This window comes from Chrysemys picta, chromosome 2, assembly GCF_011386835.1.
Source record: "Chrysemys picta bellii isolate R12L10 chromosome 2, ASM1138683v2, whole genome shotgun sequence".
Taxonomy (NCBI): Eukaryota; Metazoa; Chordata; order Testudines; family Emydidae; genus Chrysemys; species Chrysemys picta.
The window spans coordinates 87786883-87810400 of record NC_088792.1 but is presented as its reverse complement, the minus strand read 5'-3'; the positions used below and the strand labels follow the sequence as shown (position 1 = coordinate 87810400).

Below are 23518 nucleotides of genomic sequence, written 5' to 3'. Positions count from 1 at the left end.
TGAAGAAATACTTCAGTTTGTTAGCTTTAAACCTGCTGCTATTAATTTCATTGGGTGATCCCTGGTTTTTGTGTTGTGTGAAGGGGTAAATAACACTTCCTTATTCACTTTCTCCACACCAGTCATGATTTTGTAGAGTTTCATCGTATTTCCCCCTTAATCGTCTCTTTTCCAAGATGAATAGTCCCATCTTTTAATCTTTCGTCATATGGAGGTTTAGCCTTAATAATATTTGTTGCCATTCTCTGTACCTTTTCAGTTTCTAATATCTTTTTAGAGATGGGGTGACCAGCACTGCATGCAGTATTCCAGGTGTGGGTGTAACATGGATTTATATAGTGGCATTTTGATATTTACTGTCTTATCTATCATTTTCCTAATGGTTCCTAACATTCTGTTAGTTTTTTTGACTGCTGCTGCACATTGAGCAGATATTTTCAGAGAACCATCCACAATGACTCTCTCTTGATAGGTAACAGCTAATTTAGATCCCATCATTTTGAGATTGTTTTCCAATGTGCATTCTTTGCATTTATCCACATTGAGTTTCAGTTGTCATTTTGTTGCCCAGTCACCCTGTTTTGTGAGAGCCGTTTTTAACTCTTCGCAGTCTGCTTTGAACTTCACTATCTTGAGTAATTTTGTATTGCTACAAACTTTGCCACTCCCTGTTTGCACCCCTTTTTCTAGATCATTTATGAATATGTTGAACATTACTGGTCCCAGTACAGATCCCTGGGGGACACCGCTATTCACGTCTCTCCATTCTGAAAACTGACCATTTATTCCTACCCCTTGTTTCCTGTCTTTTAACCTGTTACTGATCCATGAGAGGACCTCACCTCTTATCCTATGACTGCTTACTTTGCTTAAGAACCTCTGGTGAGGACCTTGTCAAGGGCTTTCTGAAAGACCAAGTACACTATATCCACTAGATCACCTTTGTCCACCTGTTTGTTGACCATCTCAGAGAATTCTAATGGATTGGTGAGGTATGATTTCCCTTTACAAAAGACGTGTTGATTCTTCCCCAACAAATTGTGTTCATCTACATGTCTAGCCCTTGCATTGTGTCAGGTCAGGTGCAGCCTCACTGCCGAGTCCTTGTACTGGGGGAGGTGGGACTTCAGGGTGAACTTCCACCTCAATGCAGTCAGTGGCCTGTGCTCCCCACTGCTAGAAATGTGGAGATCGGGTTTTATTAATGGCCCCCCTGTCACAGACTTCCAGTGTGACATTGGACCCGTCATTTAAGGCTTGATATCAAGGGGAGTCTTTCCATTGATTTAAAAAGACAGCAGATAGGGGACTTAATTAACCTGTACCTCAGTTCCTCCATCCGAAAAACAGGGATAATAATAATAATTGCCTGCCTCACAGGAGTTTGTGTAAATTCATTGTTTTTGGTTAGGTACTTTGAGGACATCAGATGGAAGTGCTTAGAAGTGCAGTTTTGCAAAGTGTTTTTTACAGTTCCAAAACCTTTATGCTTCATTCATGCAGTAAAAACAACAAGGAGTCTGGTGGCACCTTAAAGACTAACAGTTTTATTTGGGCATAAGCTTTTGTGGGTAAAACACCACTTCTTCAGATGCATGGAGTGAAAATTATAGATGCAGGCATTATATAATGACACATGAAGGGAAGGGAGTTACTTCACAAGTGGACAGTGTTGACAGGGCCAATTCGATCAGGGTGGATGTAGTCCACTCCCAATAATAGATGAGGAGGTGTCAATTTCAGGAGAAGCAAAGCTGTTTTTGTAATGAGCCAGCCACTCGAAGTCCCCATTCAAGCCCAAATTAATGGTGTTAAATTTGCAAATGAATTTTAGTTCTGCTGTTTCTCTTTGAAGTCTGTTTCTGACGGTTTTTTGTTCAAGTATAGCTACTTTTAAATCTGTTATAGAATGTCCAGGAAGATTGAAGTGTTCACCTACTGGCTTTTGTATGTTACCGTTCCTGATGTCCGATTTGTGTCTATTTATTCTTTTTGATCAGCATTCATGCAGTAGGCACTCCTCCTGGATCAAAGGAGAATTTAAATTTGGGACTTTATGGGACAACTCCTCCTCCCACTGGGTGATGGTGGAGCAACTTGCCAAAGGGAGTTAGGAGCAGGGCCCCACTGGGCCCGCCCCCATCATCACTTTACAAAGTAGGAGGTGGGAGGGCTAGACAAAGACGCAGGTAGGCCAGCCAGCCTTATGCTATGTGTGCAGTCAGTCAGTGTGCTGCAGGGAAGGCTGGATTACTTGTGGCAGTAGGTACCCTATGCTGTCCTGTCCTCAGGGCCAGTGCCAGCTAAGCGGGACTGGGCAGCTGAGACTAAGCAATAAATGGCCAGGAGTAATGGATCCCCCTCCACCTGGGCCAGAGCCCTTCAGAGCGTTCCCACAGGTAAGCAATGGGCATGGGGCAATTGGGTTTTTTTACTTGTTCAAATTCAGCAATGGGCAGGGCCGGGGAGCGCTCAGCTGGGGGAGAGAACTTGAGTGGCGGAAGTCTGTGGGGAGAGGGGTATGGAGGGAAAGAAGTGGGAGGCAGAGGGAGGAGGAATGTGGCGGCGGGGAGGAGAGGATAAGACTCAACTCTTTTCAGTGGATAGGAGATTACATTTGTCTGGTGGCCAGTTTCTCATGAGAATGGGGCTGGAGATTTGGTTCCTTCACCCCTGGGGATATAGGGTCTGCTGGTCTGGTACATAAAGCTGGCATCCCCATGCTGCCTCAGTGGGACTTTTTGCCTTCTTGGTTCTGTGAGCTAAGCGGGTATTGTTGTTGTTAAAGTAGCAGCCAGCCTTTATTTTACTGCCAGGATTCATCTCTAGCTGCAGCAGCCACTCCTCTTGGCAGTTCTTATTCATTGCCTGAGGTGCTTACTGCTGTTGGAACAATAAACATAGGAAGTGCTCAAGCTTGTTTGTGTGAAGAAGTGAAAATGAGGTGGCAGCTTTTGCAGTCTGATTCCAGCTATTTTCTTCCTGTCAGGCTGTAAATGCCAGCTGAGGGTGAGGCCTGACACCTTGTTTTATTGTGGGAAGAAAGGAGAGAGATTTCTCAATTAGTTTTAACTGCTGTTTGCCATTATATGTTCCCCAGGATCAATGAGGGGGTCGGGGCACTTGAAAAAGCTGTTTTGCAGGCTGCCTGCATGTCAGCTATCAGGGTATATCAAAAAACCTGTGACTGACATTTTTTATTCCCAAGTTTAGTGTTTTTAATTAGGTACCTTCTGCGTGTCCAGTCTTCACAAACACCATCTGGCACAGAGTGGAAAACATGCTCCATTTTCTTTAGAAAGAAAATTGCAGAAAAGTGGAGGGTTTTTTTTTTTTTTCAAATATATTTTTTTTTCATTTGCTTGGATTCAGGGATTTGGCTGGAAGGGGGATGTGCATGCGGCAGGGGTGAGCGTGGAGGGAGAGTGGGAGGGAAGAGATGAGGGAGACAGTGGGGAGGGGGGTGGAGCCTGGGGCAGAGTATGGGTGGGGCCACAGGCAGAAGAGGCTGTCTGGTGTGCTGCTGCGTCTCCAAGAGGAAGCTTCACCCACCGCCCATGTTCTTTACTATAGTTTTAACCATTTTAATGGAACTGAAGTTAGGATTACTGCCCTGTAATTGCCATTATCGCCTCTGGAGTCTTTTTTAAAAATTAGTGTCGCATTAGCTACGAATTCATACTATGCATTTAATTTAATTATTTGGTACCCAGAGCAGTATTATACAATGTCAGTCCTTCAAAAACTGCTAAATTTCTTAGCACATGAACTTACGCAATAACCTTTGAATGCGTGAAGTCAGCAATGTTGATGAGAATATCATGCTGATTAAATTTATACTGTGGAATTAACCTGTCTGGGCAGAATATATGCCTCGTTTCCCTAATATAATGTCAATATGTGTTCCCAATAATAAAATTTGTCATGGTATCTTATCTTCAGTGTCTGTGGCAGGACTAATTTGGCCTTGGTAATAAAAATAATCATATTCAGTAAAAGTTTTCTGTTCCAGTCCTCTGTACTAATTAATGACTATCATAGGGTTGAGGCAAAAAACAATTTCCTTTAGGTGAACATTAATGGTCCATTTAGAGAATTTGCAAAGCATGCATTATTAGTCATATAAACTCTAACATACTAATTTATGGACGAAGGGGAGAGAGGTACTACTTGAATAAACATTTTTGTTTTCATGTATCCATGTCCCTGGGTATTCATCCAAAACAGAGGATAAATGGAACAAGTGGAGTTCTATTTTGTGCATTGCAGAAAAAGTTTTGATCTAAAATATTCAGTAGATGGTAAATATTATACTGAGGTAGTGAAAATTTACACAGCTCTAATTAATTCACTTTTTGCTAGTTTCTTCTCCCCGAGATGACTTATTGTTACTAAATAGTAATAACGTAATAATAAACTCAAGGACTGATTAACGTGGGATTTATCTGTATGTGATGTCATAACAAATTTTATTGCAGAAATATTTCACTTGTAGCTCAGTGTCAACTTGAAATAGTCCTAGAGAAAGATACAAGACTCTGTTTAATTGCCATGTTTTGCAGATATGCTAAAATTTGACTCCTTCCATTATATGCCTTGTAAAATAGAAGTTTATTTGAGAAAGAGATTTTTTTGTATATGTGTTTTACCTTTTTTCCTTCAAAAAGTACTGTGAGGTTCTTAATCTTCTGCCTGTACAGTAAGACACAGACAGAAGGCATGAGAGTTCCCTTTTCAAAGGCCAGAGATATCTTACTATTTGGTAACGAAATAAAGACAACAACTTGATATTTGAATTCACATTGGAGACCAGGTTTTATTGAAGTTTGGTTGGCATCTTGGGTTGACTGCCCAATCTGTATAAGTATCAGTCTAGTTATTCATGTCTTGTTCATCACTATGGTATCCCTCCCCTATATTTTTTAAATTCTCCTACACAGAGAGCTTGTCCTAGTGACAGCAGCCTGAGCAGCCGCAGCCCTGTGGAATTCCTAGTCTAGTCAGCTTCACATACCTATTCAGTCACTGGAAGATTCAAGCTGCAGTCAGTTCATTTGCAAGTTGGTTTTTGCCATCATGCCAGACATTTGTTTCTCAGGAATGCTGACCACACTGAAAATACAGTATTTATTTGTGTTTATTTTGAGGGTAAAAATGTCCTTGCAGACGGAGTTGAGAAAAATAAACAACAGTTTCTAGGCTGATAGGCCTTAAAACTATCTCTGCATTATGTGATAGGAGTTGCTTTTTATCACCTCTACAGTTTGAGGAATATGTCCATTTATTCCTTTTTAATAGAGCCCCCTATGGACCATTCTGATCTGGTTGCAGAGTTACTGAAGGAATTGTCAAACCATAATGAGAGAGTTGAAGAAAGAAAGGCTGCTTTGTATGAGCTTATGAAATTGACTCAAGAAGAGTCCTTTGGTGTTTGGGATGAGCACTTCAAAACGATACTACTTCTGTTACTTGAAACTCTTGGGGACAAAGAGGTAAGTTCAACCCAAAGTTGACCGTGCCCGGAAGTTGCTTTTGACATTAGGGCCCATTCTTTAATAACACTTCACATGGATGAAATTCATATTGGGTTTAAATGGTATCTCTAGAAGGGGATAAACAAGTTGCTGGTAGTAGTAAAATACTTTGTAATGACAGTCTACAAATGGGACAAAGAAAATTTCTTTAAATTTAGAATAATCTTAGTGTCCCAAAAAGTAAAAAGAGACAGTCGTCATGTTTACTTTACAGGGCTTTTTCCTGTTTTGGGTTCTCCCAGTATCCAGTCTTGTTGACTTCCACTCTGTCCAAAGTTCTGTGCATTAGGGGCACACAGTCCAGCATCTGGTAATGGACTGGATAGGGGTCAGGTACATGGCTTTTTCTCCATACTACATATTTATATTGAGATAGCAATTTAAAAAAAATAAAATACAAAATAACTGAAAAATACACACCCTTTTGTATCAAAAAGGCATTTCTCTGATTCTCACTCCCCTGTTTCCTATACTGGTTTCATGTTCAGGTGATTTTTGTGGTGGATGACAGTATAATTCATATATATTATGCACAGCGAGTACTATTAGTTTGAACTCTGGGGTGGGAGTTATGGAAGGTTAAAATTGGTTGCTCGTCCTTTTTTTACCTTAGGGTTTGGGGGTATTCACGTAATTACTATGAAATTCAAAGTATTCTTATTTGTAGGTTGCCTTCTAAGTGGGCCATGCAAAGCTTGACTTTAAAAATATATAAATAGGAAGTTTGTGTACACTAGGGATGTAAATATTGTTTAATAAGATAACCATTTAAACTATAAAATTAAATTGTTTAACCAGATAACCGATTAAAGGGAGAGGGGACCAGGTACCTAGTTTGTCCCGATGTGGCCTCCGCAGACACTCCGTGCCACCCCAGCAGCAGCTTCCCTTCCCTTCACTGACCAATGCGCCCTCCGTCTCCGCAGCCAAACCCCTTCCAGTGGTGCTGAGGGAGGCTGGGGACTACTTTAACCCCCACCTCCCACCCCGACTGGGCTGGGGCCGGCACAGCTGGGGCACAGGTCAGTCTGTTGCAGGAGAACTGGTTCAAGACCCGCACGCAGGGGATTAACAGTTAGTGTGGGTTAACAGTAAGACTAATGCTTACCAGTTAACCATTTAATATTTTACATCCCTAGTGTATACACTTTTCCAAAAGAGGAGAATATGGGGTAGGAGGGAGATGGTTTCCCTAGCTTTCTGGGAGGATACGAAACTTAGCTTTTGCTAGCCCCTGCTATGTTCCAAGGTAGAAAATTCTAAAACACATACAACATTATGTATAGAAAATAAATGTTAAGTAATTTTAGAGGCTTCTAAAATGTAGTTATAATTGGCAAGTCCCTTTCAGTTCCATATAATTAGGCTTACTATAATTAGTATACCATAGTTAGACTTGTAACTAGACATGTCTTTTCAATCAGAGGGACTCAAAAATTGCAATAACATTTTTGAAAACTAAAATATTTCTAAACCTTTTTTTTTTTTGGTAAAATAAATGATTTAGACAAAATATGGGAATAGTGTTGTGTAAAGGTTTTATTGGCACTCACTTGGGATGATCTGCATATGTTGCTTGTGATTTTGCAGGCATACATTGCATCTACATATGTTGCTTAGTAAAAACTTCATAACACCATGTAAGATATATATAGAGAGAGAGGGGCGGGGGGGTGAGAATATGGGTTGGGATGATGTAAAGATTTTTCTGGTAGTTCCATATGCTTAGGGCTTGAATGAATAGGCTGGTACTGTATGCATTTGGGGGGAGCATATTATAATTTACATTATATTTCCATTGTCAAACAAGTTTGTGTCCAATTGCTGAGCTAATATTAAAAGCACATTGTCCGTTCAAAGAGAAATAACTCAATTATATACAATATTTAACCTTTAGCATGCAATCAGAGCTTTGGCATTGAAAGTTTTAAGAGAAATTCTAAGGAACCAACCAGCAAGATTTAAAAATTATGCGGAGCTTACAATTATGAAGACACTAGAAGCTCACAAGGATCCTCATAAGGAGGTTAGTAAGCGGCTCTGTGTGTTTTGTGTATTTGAGGATGACACATGTCAAAGCACAAATCAAATGTAATGTTCAAAGAACATGCTTGATAAATTATTCAAATGCCAGTGGGGAAGTACACTTCTACCCCGATGTAACACAAATTCAGATATAACGTGGTAAAGCAGCGCTCCAGGGGAGGGGGGCTGCGTGCTCCGGCGGATCAAAGCAAGTTCGATATAACACAGTTTCACGTATAAAGCGGTAAAATGTTTTGACTCCCGAGGACAGCGTTATATTGGGGTAGAGGTGTAATTGGTTTGATAGTCAAGGATTCAGCAAATATTGGTTAATAAAGGCATGCTAGAGTAGGAAGAATTGCTGTTTTATGGACCCTGAAATGCACAATTTCAACCCTAATAAAGTGAATTCCTACTTACCTATTGTCCCCAAATGACACACAGATGCACCCAACTAAATATGAGCATCAGATGGTACTAGTAGAAGGATAAAGAAGATTGCCTCCCTATAAAGCTATAGGTCCTAGAAGAAATGTGTACACGGGGAAACATTTTTATATTGTATCATTACTATCATGTTTTTGCTTTTCAAAGTGTATTTCTCAGAAAAGCAGAAGCATAAAATGAATGCTACATCTAGTTCAACAGAGGGAAAGGTGAGAAAAGATACATCTTGATATAATTTTTGTAAACCGAAGAAAAGGAGCAAATATTATGGTTCTCATCATTTTAGTACTTCTGTAAAACAAATTAATCTGACCGCAAGTTGTGTCTACTATACCACCTGGAGATTTAGAAGCTCTTTAAAAGTAAACAAAAGGTGTCAATGGAAAACCCTATGAGAATCTACTTGTATGGCATGGTGTTGTTGCAAAGAGCATATATGATGGTTCTGTGTCCATTGACGAATTCTAAAATGTTTTGTAGCAACATGGTTAATCCAGAGCCTGGTAATTCATTTTAATAATATACAGAAATGCTCTCAATTATGTATAAAGATACCAACACTTCAGAAATTCCTTGACATGCTGTTTGCTGTAACATATATGCTGTTAATAGTGCGACTTCATGGTTTTAACCTGTTTGTGCAGTCCTGGGGGTCATGCAGCTTTAACCATGTTCCTTCAAACAGAAGAACCCTGCCCTGCCACTGGAATCAGTGTGGTATGGGACTGCAGCTTTTTCCCTACCAAGTATCTTTGGCCAATTAGTGGCTGGGTGGAGTGTTAGGGAAGGGAAGAAATTTCACACCTGGCCTTGCACAGTGTTGCTTTGACCAACAGCGCCACTGCACATGTGTTGGAGGATGAGACTGAACATGACAAGGGGCCACAGCTCTATCCCATCCAGTTTTTTAGCCAAATTATACTACTGGGGGGACATGCTTGAAAGTTCTTTTCTCATAGCGTTGGTGCAGCAATAGAGGGGGAGCAAAGGGAACTCATGGATATGACAAGATAACCAGGTGATGCAGAGTGGGGATAGAGGATAAAGAAGGAAAGGGGAAATACAGTGAAATTAAATGTGAAGGGTAAAAAAGACGGGGTGGGAAAACATGCAGAGAGAAGGAAGCCACAGTACTGCGCACGTGCTCGCGCTCTCTCTCTCTCTCTCTCTCTCTCTCTCTCTCTCTCTCTCTCACTCACTCACACTCTCTCTCTCTCTCTTCCCCCCCCCCCCCCCCAGATGTAGGAAATACACATGGGGGGGAACAGGAGACATAATTGTATTGATATATAAAAGAAATATAACTACAATGTCCACCATAAAATTAGGGTTGCCAGGTGCCCAGTTTTCGACTGGAACACCCGGTCAAAAAGGGACCCTGGTGGCTCTGGTCAGCGCCCGTTAAAAGTTCGGTTGGCACAGGGTTGGCAGGCTCCCTATCCAGCTCTGCGCAGCTCCCCAGAAATGGCGACATGTCCCTCCGGTGTAAGGGCAGCCAGGGGGCTCTGCAGGCTGCTCCCGCCCCGAGCGCCAGCTCCACAGCTCCCATTGGCCAGAAAACGCAGCCAATGGGGCTGTAGGGGAGGTCCCTGCGGGCAGAGGCAGTGCGCAGAGCTGCCTGGCCGTCCCTGCACCTAGGAGCTGAGGTACATGTCACTGCTTCTGGGGAGCTGCCTGAGGTAAGCACCACCTGGAGCCTGCACCCCGAACCTGCTGCCCCAACCCTTAGCCCCTACTCAAACTCCCTTCTGGAGCCCGCACCCCAACCCCTTGCCCTAGCCCGGTGAAAGTGAACAAGGGTGGGGGAGAGCGAGTGACAGAGGGGTGGGGATGAAGTGAGTGGGGAGGATGGCCTCGAAAAAGGGGTGGGGCCTCGGGACAGGGGCAGGGCAAGGGTGTTCAGTTTCCTCTTTTTCCTCCCTCCCCGTTTATTCCCTACAGTATATTCATTATTACATTCTCTCCATCACTTGTTTTCCTTTCCCATTCCACACCCTTTTCCTCACTGTGCTCATGAAAGAGAGAAAGAAAGGGGGGCAGAGTTAGGGAGAGAACGAGAGCTTTGTAGACTCTTCCTCCTCACCACTCCCATGAGTCCCCACATACAATCGCCAGACGTGGCAGGGAGTGTCTTGGTGCATTCACCCCTCCTACTTCCCTGGAAGTGGACAGGGAAAGTGCAAGCTCTTGCACATGAGTTAAGACTCACCCTAACCCCTTCCCAGAAGCAACCAGTGAAGGGGGACGTTCTAGAGCAGGGGTGGCCACCCTGAACCTGAGAAGGAGCCAGAATTTAACAATATACATTGCCAAAGAGCCACAGTAATACATCAGTAGCCCCCCATCAGCTCCACCCCTCCCCCCGCTCCCAGTGTCTCCCGCCCACTGGCAGCCCCACCAATCAGTGCCTCTCCCTCCCTCCCCGAGGGAGGAACGAGGGCACAGCAGGATCAGGGGAGGGGACGGGAAGGGGTGTAGTGGGGGCAGGGCCTGTGGCAGAACAGTGAGCACCCCCCGGCACATTGGAAAGTTGGCTCCTGTAGCTCCAGCTCCAGAGTCGGTGCCTATATAAGGAGCCGCATATTAACTTCTGAAGAGCCACAGGTTGGCCACCCCTGTTCTAGAGCTTCACGTAGCAAGCAGCACTCTGTACATAACAAAGCTGTCTGTGTGCTGTGCCAGCCAGCAGGGAGCATGGTTGCAGAAGCATGCCTTTTAGGGTAGAACCCTGTCCAGTCTTCCCATTTGTATCCACATCCTCTTGATCTGCGAACTGTTAGCACCCAACTAATAACTGTTATGTTCCCTTACTAAATCCTCTATTAGTTGAAGAATCTGGTGCAAATTTTTGCTATTTTTTTCTAACTTTTATGCAAGTTAGACTTAATTTTAGAAGTAAAAATGTATGTGCTGTTATCTAAAATAATTTTCTTGAGTGAATGGAAAATCTGTGTCTTTGATCAGCAAGGACCTGCAAGAAATAGAGAGTTACAGTAAGGAAATTGTGTGTTAAAAATATTAACAAAAACTTCAACAGTCTGTCAAGGGTGGATGTGGAATAGCAATCACTAAAGAGATTCCAGGCTTGACTCAGCACCTATTGCCAGGGAGACTTGGGGAATGTTGATGTCTGTATTGCCACAATGCAGAGGTTAGGCCTAGATTATTACCCACATTTTCAGACGAGCTGCTTGCATTTGCGATGTGCTGGGTGCCAAGTGTCACGGAGTGTGGGGGGACACAAGGCCCTGCACCCCCAGCTTCCTGCAATTCACCATGACTCTCAGCCAGCCAGTAAAGCAGAAGGTTTATTTAGACGACAGGAACACAGTCCAAGACAGGTCTTGCAGGCACAGACAACAGGATCCCTCCCAGTTAGGTCCATCTTGGGGTCCGAGGGCGCCCCAGCCCCCTTGGGAGGTCAGAGCCCCATCTGCCTCCCAGCCATATCACCAGCCAGCTCCTGAAATTCTCCCTTCAGCGGCCCCTCCCACAGCCTTTGTTCAGTTTCCTGAGCAAAGGGGTCACCTGGCCTCTAACCCCTTCCTGGGTTCTCACATTATATGCTCAGGTATTTTCCCTCGGTCAGTCTCCCATCCCCCAACGCAGACCATCCTAGCCACACTCCCCTGTCAGCACTCAAAGACCACAGTAAGAACAGTCCCAGTTCGTCACACCAAGGATTTTTGAAAATTGGTCTCTATTGGTCTCTTCCAGTCCAAATCATTTTACAGTACTGTAGAGCTGCAGATATGTAATTAAATTGTAAATAAAACTAAATAAAAATACAAACATCTATTGATGTCACTGCATGGTTCAAGAGCAGAACTGTCAGAATTTAGACTGCACAAGCATTTTTTAAAAACTATTTTCTCCATTGTTTTATTTAATCTTTGTTTAGGTGGTGAGATCTGCTGAAGAAGCTGCTTCAATGCTGGCCACTTCCATTAGCCCAGATCAGTGCATCAAAGTACTTTGTCCCATTATCCAAACTGCAGATTACCCCATTAATCTGGCTGCAATCAAAATGCAGACAAAAGTGATAGAAAGAGTATCTAAAGAAACGCTTGCTCAGCTTTTACCAGAGATTGTGCCAGGTCTAATACAGGTAAGAAACCACAGCAGATGTAAAGAATTAAACCAGAAGTTTAAATCTCTTCAGCATTTCACTCAGCTCTCATGGAAAACTTTGATTTGGGTAGTAGATGGTTGCATTTGTGGCCCTGTGATGGGGTATATAAAGCCCACACTGGCCCAGGAATGGTTAGAGAGCGTTTGAGAGCTCTATCTGGTATACCTGGGGATGGCGTGGTCAGGTTGAGGGAGGAACTCAAAAGAAAGTGTGTGTGACAATCTCCTGGGAGGAGAGGCTGTATAAGGAAGGGTGGGGAGTGGGAGACAGGTATAGCTGCAGAAGCCAGGATTAGCTATGTAGTGAGTCCAGTGAAGGGGCAGTACTCGCAGAAAGTTTATCTCAGGAGATTGAGTCACAGGGAAGAACAGAGAAATGGAGAGGCTGAAACTTCAAATCCAGCAGAGGTGAGACAGGTGCAGTGGTATTTATAGTGTAGACTCTATTTTTGTTGGAAAGGCGGACCAAAGGGAAGCCTTTGGGGTTTGCAGTATTTGTTTCAATGCTGGCGAAGGACATTATTGCCCTGGCAAAAGCAGCACTTTAGTGGAATCTGCCAGAGGCCCAGATCCCAAACACAGGAGACCCTCAGAAAAAAAAAACACAATAGGGTGCTCCGAAACAGGTCCAAAATATCTTCATTGTTTGGAGCAACATCATTCTGATTCTCAGTCAGTCAGTCTAGGACTTTAAGGAGATACATTACATTTTAATGTGTTCATAAAGAATAAAATAATTACATTAAATTTCAGCTTTAGGAGCTATTAATAGATTACTTTTAAGTAGTGGTTCTCAATCTGTGTTTCAAAACTGTCCTGTAAAGCTCTCCCTTCATTTCTTAAAATTAAATATTTTAAGAACGAGGGGGGCGGGATTTGGTTTTTGGAAAGAGAGTCCATGAGGTGACTTTTCTTTTGTGCGGTTGCCCAAAGAATGAAAACATTGGATTATCTGTTTTGGGGCAACTGAGGTCTGGTTTTGTATTGATGTGCAGAATAATCTAGCAGTCATCTTACTGAATTTAGTTTTTGCAGTTTTTAATTGTGCCGTTGATTAGAAATGGCTCTCATTTACTTCAACAGACCACAATGTACAGAATCCCTAAAATTTTAGAAACAATAAAAAATGTTTATCCAGGTGCAACACATTTTCAGCCTTTAGATTAGATTACTTGAAACCATTTTAGTGATACTTTATTTTCAGGAAGATTTCTTAATCTAGTGGCTAGTGATGATATACATTGAAATTAACATTTGAGAAGTCTTGGTTCATGTTAAAGAAATAATATTATGCAGTCATCATGTTTATGTTCCACATGCTGATCCCTACTAAATCATTAAGAATCTTAATCCAGTGAAGTTATGATTTCACCTATTAGATGCTCAGCATATTGCAGGATCTTATCATACATTTGGGTGACTTTAAACTGAATTAATAGAGCCAATTTAAGGTTTTGTATAGTGGGGTGGGGATAGCTCGGTGGTTTGAGCATTGGCCTATTAAACCTTCAATCCTTGAAGGGGCCACTTAGGGATCTGGGACAAAAATCTGTCTGGGGATTGGTCCTGCTTTGAGCAGGGGGTTGGACTAGATGACCTCCTGAGGTCCCTTCCAACCCTGATATTCTATGATTCTAGATACTATGTAATATTTTTCTCTGTTCCTTTAAAATAGTTTTTATTTTCTTTTGTATAAAATCCACTATTTTAAAAATGAGAGAGAGAAGACAGGGCCACAAAGCATATGTCTACACTGCAATAAAACACCCCTGGCTGGCTTGTGTCACCTGACTCAGGCTCACAGGGCTCAGGCTACGGGGCTATAAAAATTGCAGAGGATGTTTGGGCTTGGGCTGGAGCCCAGGCTCTGAGATCCCATCGTGGGGGAGGGTTCCAGAGCCCAGACTCTGGACTGAGCCCGAATATCTATATTGCAATTTTATAGCTCCCCCAGCCCAAGCCTCCATGAGTCCAAGTCAGCTGACATGGGTCAGCCATGGATATTTTATTGCACTGTAGACATAACCAAATGGTCTCTCATAGCCGAGCTGAGGTTTGGATAGGGCAGACTGAAGTATAGCTTAAATGTTTTTAAACTTTGTTTTATGTTAACCAGTGTATTAAAATGGAAAATTTTGTACCGGTTCAGCTGTGCTTCTTTCCAGTATTACTTTTTTGGCACAAAAGATATTTTTACAGTGCCATCATAATCCTCTTTATAGGAAGTGCAGGAAATGTTGCCATAAGTAAGGTTGCCAAATACTTTCCATTATAAGAACCTGTTGTCAGATGCTTATAATTTTGCCAAACTTAACAGTTTGGACTAAAATTGTCCTTGTTAAGTGTCTCAGGCATGTGTGTTTTTGTTTGTTTGTTTGTTTTTGTTTTTTGGCAGGGAGGGAAGTTTTAGTAAAAACGATTCAGCCATTTCCAAGAAATAGATTAGGGGAAAGTGCATTGTATTGCCCACATTAAAAATAATAATAATCCTGTCACTATTTTGTTCCATTCTTTGGACCAAGGACTTGAAATTTGGTGGTGTTGAGGCAGGAGGAGTCGCCCTCTTGTGGGGGATGCCTTTTTTTGCTATCCCCATGAAAACTTGCCCATATTTGGACAAGTCAGAACTGTTCTATTTGCTCATGCTCAGGAGAAACTTGTTAGACTTTGACAGCTAAATTTTCCAAAGATTCCACCTGTACTTGGTATATTCTAGCCCAACTCTGCAGGAGGATAGAAGTGAAGAGGGGGACACATACAGCAGGAGCTGGGGAAGGGCAGGAATAGAGGATTGGGGATAGGAGCAGGAGCCAGTGAAGGAATAAGAGGGGGATAGGAGCCAGATGGGGATGGTGGGGAAGAAGCTGGAGAAAAGAGGCTAAGAACAGAAGAGGACAGGGAGAGGCTGAGTGAAACGGGAAAGAGGGTCTCTAACCACTAGCAAACACTCCCTTCAGAACCTGGAATTTAACCTGGTAGTCCTGAGTCTGCATTCTTCTACTGTCAGCAAATAGCTGTGAAACCTACTGGCAAAGTGTGTGTGTCATCCTACTCTAGTGTTGGTCCACGTGGAGGATGGCAACCTGCTGCTGCTGTCAGTTACTCCATGAGCTCAAGTGGTAGATGTCTGTGGACCTAATGGTCCAAACTCTGTTGATGTGTTAAGTTGGGGATCAGTCTGATTCCACAATATTTGGTGGAGGGTGTTTAAAAGAATTAGGAAGTTACATTTTTAAGAAACTTGCATTAAATGGGCATTACTGTTGTGACAGCAAGCTCTCAAAGGTTAGGAAATTCCAGAAATAAGGTTGCACAAGCAACCATATGGTTACCTCCCTCTTCAGGAACCTCTCATAGGAGAGAATCCCTTTGTAAGATGCGGATTCTTTTCTCAAGAAGAAAGCCAAAGATGAGGTTCCTTAGCAACACCAAGGGAAAGGATTTTACATCTGCTATTTCCTGATGCCCAAGAAGAATGACAGTCTGACACCCATCCTGGACCTCAGAAACCTCAACAAGTACATAAGAAACTTCAAGCAGCAAATTTGAGTTCAGTGCACACTTTCACAAAGCACTGCTCCTTAGCCTTAGAGTTGCATTCTGATGCTCAGTTTGAGAGAGCAGCACAACAGTCCATATTTAACTAAGAACTCCTCACCCACCATCATCCTGCTGATACCCCACAGGTGGGAGTGCACGGAGACCCTTGATGAAGAAGGAGATTACTAACCAGTAACTATTGTTCTTCAGAAGTCGTCTCTGTATATTCATACTACCTACCCCCTTCCTCTTTACCTCAGAGTTCTATATAACATCTGGACTCGACAGTTAGAGGGAAGGAGTTGAGGTGGTTGGTGGATGCATTTTTGTCGAGTAGGGCAATGATGTTGCACGCATGCAAGATCTCTCGTGTGCTTCTCAATGGACATGGATTTTCAAGGCAGTTCCACAGTTCTATGCTTGGGGCACCATATTCCACAAGTGTAAATGCACAGAGGTGACTCTCAGAGAACAACAGTTACTGATAAATAACCTCTGTTTACCAGGGCAAGTTTAATTTTGGCATTTTCTAACTTTGGAGTGCTTCTCTTGGTAACCTTAACATTCATTTAGTGTGATTTTTTGGGGGGGGGATGTATCTATAAAAAGAAATATCGCTCTTGGAATTTTAGTCATATGCTAGCTATTAATGTTAATTTCCTTGCTTTCTAGGGTTATGATAATTCGGAGAGCAGTGTTCGTAAGGCTTGTGTTTTCTGCCTTGTAGCCATTCATGCAGTAATTGGCGATGAACTAAAACCACATCTCAGTCAACTCACAGGCAGCAAAGTAAGTGGAAGATGCCATTTACAGAAATCCTAGTCCCTAATTGCATGTATATGTTTATGGTGTAGTTGTGAGCAACTATTAAAACTAAGAAAGTATATATCTGAAGGAATAATAACCCAGGTTGCTGAAGCTACTAGCAAACAGAGAGGATCAAGGTGACTTTCATCTGTGAGACTCAAAAATATGCAAACCATAAATCCAATCTTCATGCAAGTAAAGTTTTAATTGATTTATAAGAAATGCTGAATTAGGCCCCATGTTTTGCTGTGTTAGATTAGATTTGGTTATATTATAAATTAGCTCAAAAGCACAACTGTGCCTCAAAATATAAAAAAAATTCTCCTTGAAAAATTAGATTAAGGAACCTTCGCATAAACATCCTTAAGATGGTTGAGTACACCTTCAAAATCAGTGTATTGACTTAGTGTTGTGTATATATTACATAAGATGGTAGGTAATTCCACACCGAACATAATCAGTGTACTGACTTTCATCTCCACCATTGCTCCATCTGGTGTTGCCTTTTGAAAATGTCATTGTTTGGTGGGAGATAAAGGTACATTAGAAGTAAATTAACCAATTATGTTTCTATCTGTTCCTCTCCTTAAGTAATTTGCATGCCACAACCTTTTAAGTACATATTATTTTTGTATTATTTGAAAAACACAAAATCTTTAATGCATCTTTTTGGATGGCTGCACATTTGCAGAAAAATTTAATTTACATAAAGAACAGGAGTACTTGTGCCACCTTAGAGACTAACAAATTTATTTGAGCATAAGCTTGCATCCGAAGAAGTGGGCTATAGCCCACGAAAGCTTATGCTCAAATAAATTTGTTTGTCTCTAAGGTGCCACCTGTTCTTTTTGTGGATACAGACTAACACGGCTGCTACTCTGAAAACTGTCATTAATTTACATAGAGACAATTGAACATTAATTATTTATGATCTTGTCCTGGGAAATACATAAGATGACTCACTTTTATGCATTATGATGAGTGATAAGATCCAAAATTTCCACTGTGTGGCTATTGCGCGCGCCCCCTCCCCCCTTTTTTTAACATAGTTTTACATGGGGTGACCCAAAACCAAGGATTTTTTAGGGAATAGAAAACCCCACTTACCCTGAGCATTAAGGGCTCCCAAAACCCTACCAGTGACTAGAATCAAAATGGGTTTTCTCTGATAAAAATAACACCAACTTATTCACAGTGCCTCTAAAATTTAGTAATAAACAACATTAACCCCAGCTCAACTACTTCAGCTCCCCGCTTTTGTGTGTGTTTAATATAACTTGAGCAATAACTCCTTGTGAAGAATGTTGGTCTGTTTTGAATTTTTCACTTGCAGGTACATAAAAAGATACTTCTTCCTTTATTTTAAATTCACCTAAAGATCTTTACTTTCACCGAAGGGAAAACAGCTCAGTTATTAAAGTTGGATGAATATTTTTTGGTTACCAGACCTCCCTTATAATCTTTAGTTTAACGGTTAGGGTACTGTGCTGAGTGTGGGAAACTCAGGTTCAATTTACTCTGCCTCATGAGGATCGGTGACTTGTACTTGGATCTCTCACATCCTAGGTTGAGTGCCCTAATTACCAAACAAGAGAGTCACTCACAATCTCTTTCCCTGGCAAAATGCCTATCTATTGTCATAAATGACCATGAATATCTACTATAATTGACAATGGGTAATCATTGGGCCAGGAAGAAAGTGTGAGAATTACTCTATAGCCAGGTGGTTAGGTCATCCACGTTGGATGTGGGAGACCCTAGTTCAAGTTCCTGATCCACATCAGGTAAAGGAGGGAATTGAACCTGGGACTCCCATGTCTCAGAAGAGACCCTAACCACTGGGCTACTCCTGGGGGAATTCTGCGCCACTGCACAATGCAGAATTTTGCAGAAAATAATGTGCATGCAGAATTTCCTTTTCTCCCCCCCCCCCCACAGAAATGAGCTCAGAGCTATTGGTCACCACTAGGGGCTGCTGGACCTGGCAAAGCCCAGCTCGTAAATAGAAGACAAGGCCGGGGGGAGGGGGAGGAAGAGTTCCCGGCACACCCTGATGGAAGGAAGCAGTGGCATGTGGGGAAACTCCATGCAAGTCTGGGATCCAGCATCAGGCTGTTTCTCCCTCTGGATTCCTAGACTCTGGAGGGTAGTGGGTGTCATTGTCTGGGGTGGGGGCGCAGAGAAACAGGAACTGGGTTGTCGTAGGGGTTTCTTTAACTCTCTACTTCTGAGAGAATTTTTGTGAGCGTCTGTATTGTTACAGACATACTTGCTGACAGCTATTTTGAAATAAATTACCAAAATAATTGAAACTGGCATGATTATATAGTGTTGTTTTGAAAAATAAAATTTGCAGAATTTTTAAATATTGAGTGCAGAATTTTTAATTTTTTGGCGCAGAATTCCCCCAGGAGTACACTGGGATAAAGGTTATAAAAGAGGTCCTCTTCTTCCCTCCCCCAGGTATTTTCTGACTCTAGTCCTTTATTTTTGTAAAACCACTCAAAACTGAAATGAAAAATGTTGGGTTGAACCAAAATGTTTTGTTTCAACCTTACTCTAAATATTTCAGACTTTTTGATTCGCCAAAAAAAATCCATTTTCGGTTTGACCTGAAACAAAACTTATTTCAGTGTTTCAGCATTACCAGCGAAGCAAAAAAATCCATTATTCACTCAGCTTTATTTAGAATTTTCTTCACTGTCTGTCTTCTTACCCATGCTGATAGACTATTTTAGAATTTTTACTATTAAACTGTGTTTCTGATAAATGTTAAACAAATGCACTTCTGAATTAAATCTTCAGATGAAATTATTGAACCTTTACATCAAACGTGCACAAACAGGCTCTGGAGCAGGTGACACAGCAGCAGATGTTTCTGGACAAAGCTAATGAAACTGACGACAGTGAACCAGGTCTTCTAAAGAAAGGACAGGCACTCTGATATCAGTGAAAGGAAAATTCTCACGCACACCTTTGGAACTCTTTATTTTTTTTTTTCCTCTCCAGTTTGTCTTTTGTTTTCTTTTTTTGTTATTTTTTTAAACTGATGGCTAACCCTCAGCCTGCATGTGACTGTTGCAGTAGAATTATTCCAAATCCAAGGAGAAAACAGTATTAATATCAGCTGGTCAAAACACAATAAATTTTAAAAATCTAATCCATCACTTTTCCTGTTCGCACTCCTCTGTGTGTCTTCCCATTAACTTTTACCAGTGTTATGACTGTATTTAAAAAGAATTTTTAAAAATGCTAATTAAACAGGAATGCTTTAAGCTTTAAAAGTTAAAATCTAAATTCTTTTGCTTTTTTATTTTTGGCTGCAGAATAACATGCCATTTTTATTGCAGTTTTGTTTAAATATCATATCCTTTGTTAGAAAGAAGAAATTATATGAAACAAGGCAGGACTAGTCTGAACTGCAACTAGACTCAGTCACTGTGTTGGTGGTACATCATCTTATTTGTATCTTGTTTGGGATATTCTGGAGTATGAGAATTATGCCCATAAAAAAACTGGATTGATCCAGTTCTTTGAAAGTGATATTGTTCATTGGTTGTATGTTTGTCCCATAAATAAGAATTTAGTGTGAGCCGTAGAGGACTAGTACAGCTAGCACATCATAATGTGGAAGACAGCCCATTCAGGGTCCAGTGTTGCAAAATTGGTGATAGTGTGACAACCTGCTTTCTAGCAGCTGAGAAAACACTTACTTGATGGACCTGAACCATCCTTGTCACCATCCTTTCTTCAAGCAGGATGCCTCAGAGTGGAGTGCTTTGCCCAAGCATGCTCAGTATGTATTTATCTTTTATCACTAGAATGTTTCCTCTCAACCTAGTTGCTGGAACCAGTAGTGTTGTATTGTAACTCACATGGGGGATATATGACAACAGTGCAGTTCATTGGTTGTCTTTTTAAAAGCACTACAACATTCTGCACTGAATTTTTAGGGTGGGGGAGAATCACAAGCGCTATGAATCTTGCCACTTTTTCAACAACAACAAAAAAAGTTATGGATGAATTGGGAAAGCTGCACCAAATTATTTGCATGGTTTTCTTGAATCGCATCATCAAGACCCATCTGGATTAAGGTGTGAAAATGTTTTCAGGTTGTTGTTTTATTTTTTAAATTTTAGTTTATTGTTAATAATGCTTCTTTGTATTTATGATAATGGAAAGAGAGAACAAAAATCAAGTAAATATATGTCCCTGAATGTCTTTCTGTTTCTCAGATGTAATCAACAAGCTACTTAGCTGAGAGATGGGGTAAAACAGCACCCTGTCCAGGAATGATGGAACCTGGGGTTTTTTTTTTTACTATGGTATGGTCTAGTTTTAGGACATGTGTCCTGGTAAGAGAGAAAATAGCAGTGCCAAGGATGTTCTTCTGTGCTAGGCTAAAATTCTCTCTACCTCTTCAGGGTGATTACTTTTGACTGAGCTGCTGCCCATAGTGTCTTGTGGAAAAACTGTCTATAGAAATCTTTTTTTTTAATTATTTTTTCAAATCACCATTTGCTACTGTGTATTCGAAGCCCTGTTCTTTATCATGTAGCCAAATATCATAGGGAACTGCTAATGCACTTCAATTGCTAATTACCTTGAAAAACAAAACTGAATAAAAGTGGAGCTGGATACTTGCAGTTACACTCTTTGAGAGGTCATTTTCACTTAATCTAAAGTGAATCTGACCGAGAAAGTTGAGACATGGTTATTAAAGAAGCAGTTTACTGCTGTTGCAGAGATGTTTTCTTTGGGCAGGGGGAAATGTAGAAATGTATGTAAAAACTTTAAAAAAGGAAAATTCTCATTATTTGTCACTGGACCTTTTATTTTTAGCAGCTGCATCAGGAAAGTAGTGTCTCCCCTTTCTCTCCTCCCTTGTGTGCAACTTTCTCTTTGTTTTCTACTGTTTAACTACATTGTGTATTTATAGTTCTTTGCTTACCATTGTGCATATACTGGCAATAAAATGTACATAACATTACTTGAAAAAAATTAACAATGTATACAGGCCGTTTTTCTGTTTTATTTAATCATGTTATGTGAAAGATTATAGATGTCATAGGCACCAATATTGTTTTCAAAAGATTCTGCATAATTGCTGTGTGTTCAGAATGCTGCTTTTTTAGACATTCTAAGTATCCCATTTCTCATAAAGGATTTTGCTATCTTTATTTCAGTGGTACAGAAAATCCCTGTTTTTTAAAATTGTCACTCAGATTACAGTTTAACAGCCCTACTTTAATCCTTCTTCATAAGTGTGAATGTATAAGATCTTAATTCTGTTTGTTCTGAAGAGCGTTCTTTTAAGGCTTGACCTCAGGAGGACTTCGCTATTTCCATTCTTTCTGAACATGGAGTCTGTCCCAGTTCTACAAAATAACTACAAAAATAACCCTATTTAAATATGTTTATGGCCTAATGTTATAACCTTTTTTTCCTTAACGATGTGGACAAGGGGAAAAAAAGCTATCAGTCCCTTTGAGAGAGAGAGAGAGAGAGATGTTAGCTTGGGTACATAGATAGCAAGGCTAAAAGTTGGTTCTTTACTTTTTTGGAGGGTCGGTGGGGTGGGGGGGGGTTGTTTATGTTCACAGAGACAAAGAAATCATGTTTTTATAAGAAGCTTGGACCACAATCATATGTCACACCATATTTAAACATCCCATGTCCTAAAAAAACTAAACGTAAATTTTAGATGTTTAACAAATTTTAATCCTCAATAATGACCTGACCATATCTGCTAGTCACAGGGAACAGATTGCTGAGTATGCACTTTCCTGTGAAAATGATCTGTTTTGTATTCATTTAATCATAGGGTAGGAGTGTGGAAGTTTACAATAAAAATGCATATTGCTCCCATTGACATTGGACAAGCTACAATAATCCTTTACTTGGGCTTTATTTCCTATATTGTAAATAAAAGCTAGCTCAGTTTAATTGCAACTATAATTAATGGTGTCTTGTACATGTTAAACTGGAGATCTCTAATGAATGCGCATAAAGATGTAGTGCAGTGAAAAGAAGTTTTACAGTGTTGGTCAGGAAAAAGTTCAGATAGTTCTAAGGACGATGTCATCTCTTAATAGCCTTTCTTTCCTTGTAAGGTTATAATGCAAAACTTTTAAGCTGGAACACGTATTTTAAAACATATACCTATGGTTCTTAAAAAGTTTGATTATGGGGGTAGAATATCTATGTTTTGCAGTTGTATGTAAAAATAAAACCACAATATATCCAGAGTCAGAATAATAAATGTAAAGGTGATTTGACATGCCAGTTGTCTTAAAATAAAATTTGACTGTTGTGTTGTGCTCAACCTAAGCCCCAGCCAGGAAGTTGGGGTAATTAGTTGAAGTTGAAGGGACACTGTAAACTTAAATTGTGTTGATTTTTAATTTTGTTTAAAATTTCCTTTAAAAACTACAGACAACAGATTTGTTTTCGGTGTTTTAAGGGCGGAGTCCTAGGATAAGGATTAAATGCTTGTGTCCTGGGAAAAAATATTTTGGGAATATCCATGCTAGCCTTTACAAACGTATTAGTTACCTTGAATTAATTGGCAATAAATTAATTCAAGGTAAAAAGTCCTCGAAGACAAATTTCAATTTTCAGTAAAGGAAGCATTTTAAAGAATTCTCAGTTATAACTTTCAAGTATAATGTTTTCCTTTTGAAAACAAATACATACAAGGCAAAGCCAGACTGAGGAGTAAGGCTGGTGAATTATGCAGCAATAAATGCATTTGATGCTTAATGGTAACTGGAATTATTCTATTTGTTATGGTAAAGGTCAATTATTATGAGCCATAGACTTAGAATATGGTAAACATTAAACTAAGCAAGAAGGAAATAAAGTGGTGAGGTTGGGACCAGCAAGGTTATCAGGAGAATGAAAACTAGTGTTTTTCCATTTTAGCAAACTTACCAGTTTTGCAATTGCAAATATCCTAAAATAGTCTAGTGCCACTGAATTTTTAATTAATTTGTTTTCATAAAAATGTTCTTTGAAATAAATTGTAAATAAAT

General features: G+C 40.6%; 1 protein-coding gene across 50 annotated transcripts in view; it reads left to right on the top strand.

Moving 5' to 3' along the window:
- Positions 1-21485, top strand: part of CLASP2 (cytoplasmic linker associated protein 2) — a 286598-nt gene extending 265113 nt beyond the window's left edge. For 31 of the 50 annotated variants that reach the window (XM_065587154.1, XM_065587157.1, XM_065587135.1 and 28 more), the window contains 5 exons: positions 5299-5492; positions 7432-7560; positions 11908-12114; positions 16350-16466; positions 19290-19775. In XM_065587154.1, the coding sequence (XP_065443226.1) occupies positions 5299-5492; positions 7432-7560; positions 11908-12114; positions 16350-16466; positions 19290-19376 (734 nt within the window). In that variant the 3' untranslated portion in view covers positions 19377-19775. Of the gene's footprint in view, positions 1-5298; positions 5493-7431; positions 7561-11907; positions 12115-16349; positions 16467-19289 lie in introns of all 50 variants that reach the window. The other 19 variants (XM_065587152.1, XM_065587160.1, XM_065587162.1 and 16 more) reach the window with 1 other exon arrangement.
- Positions 21486-23518: the final 2033 nt, after the last annotated feature.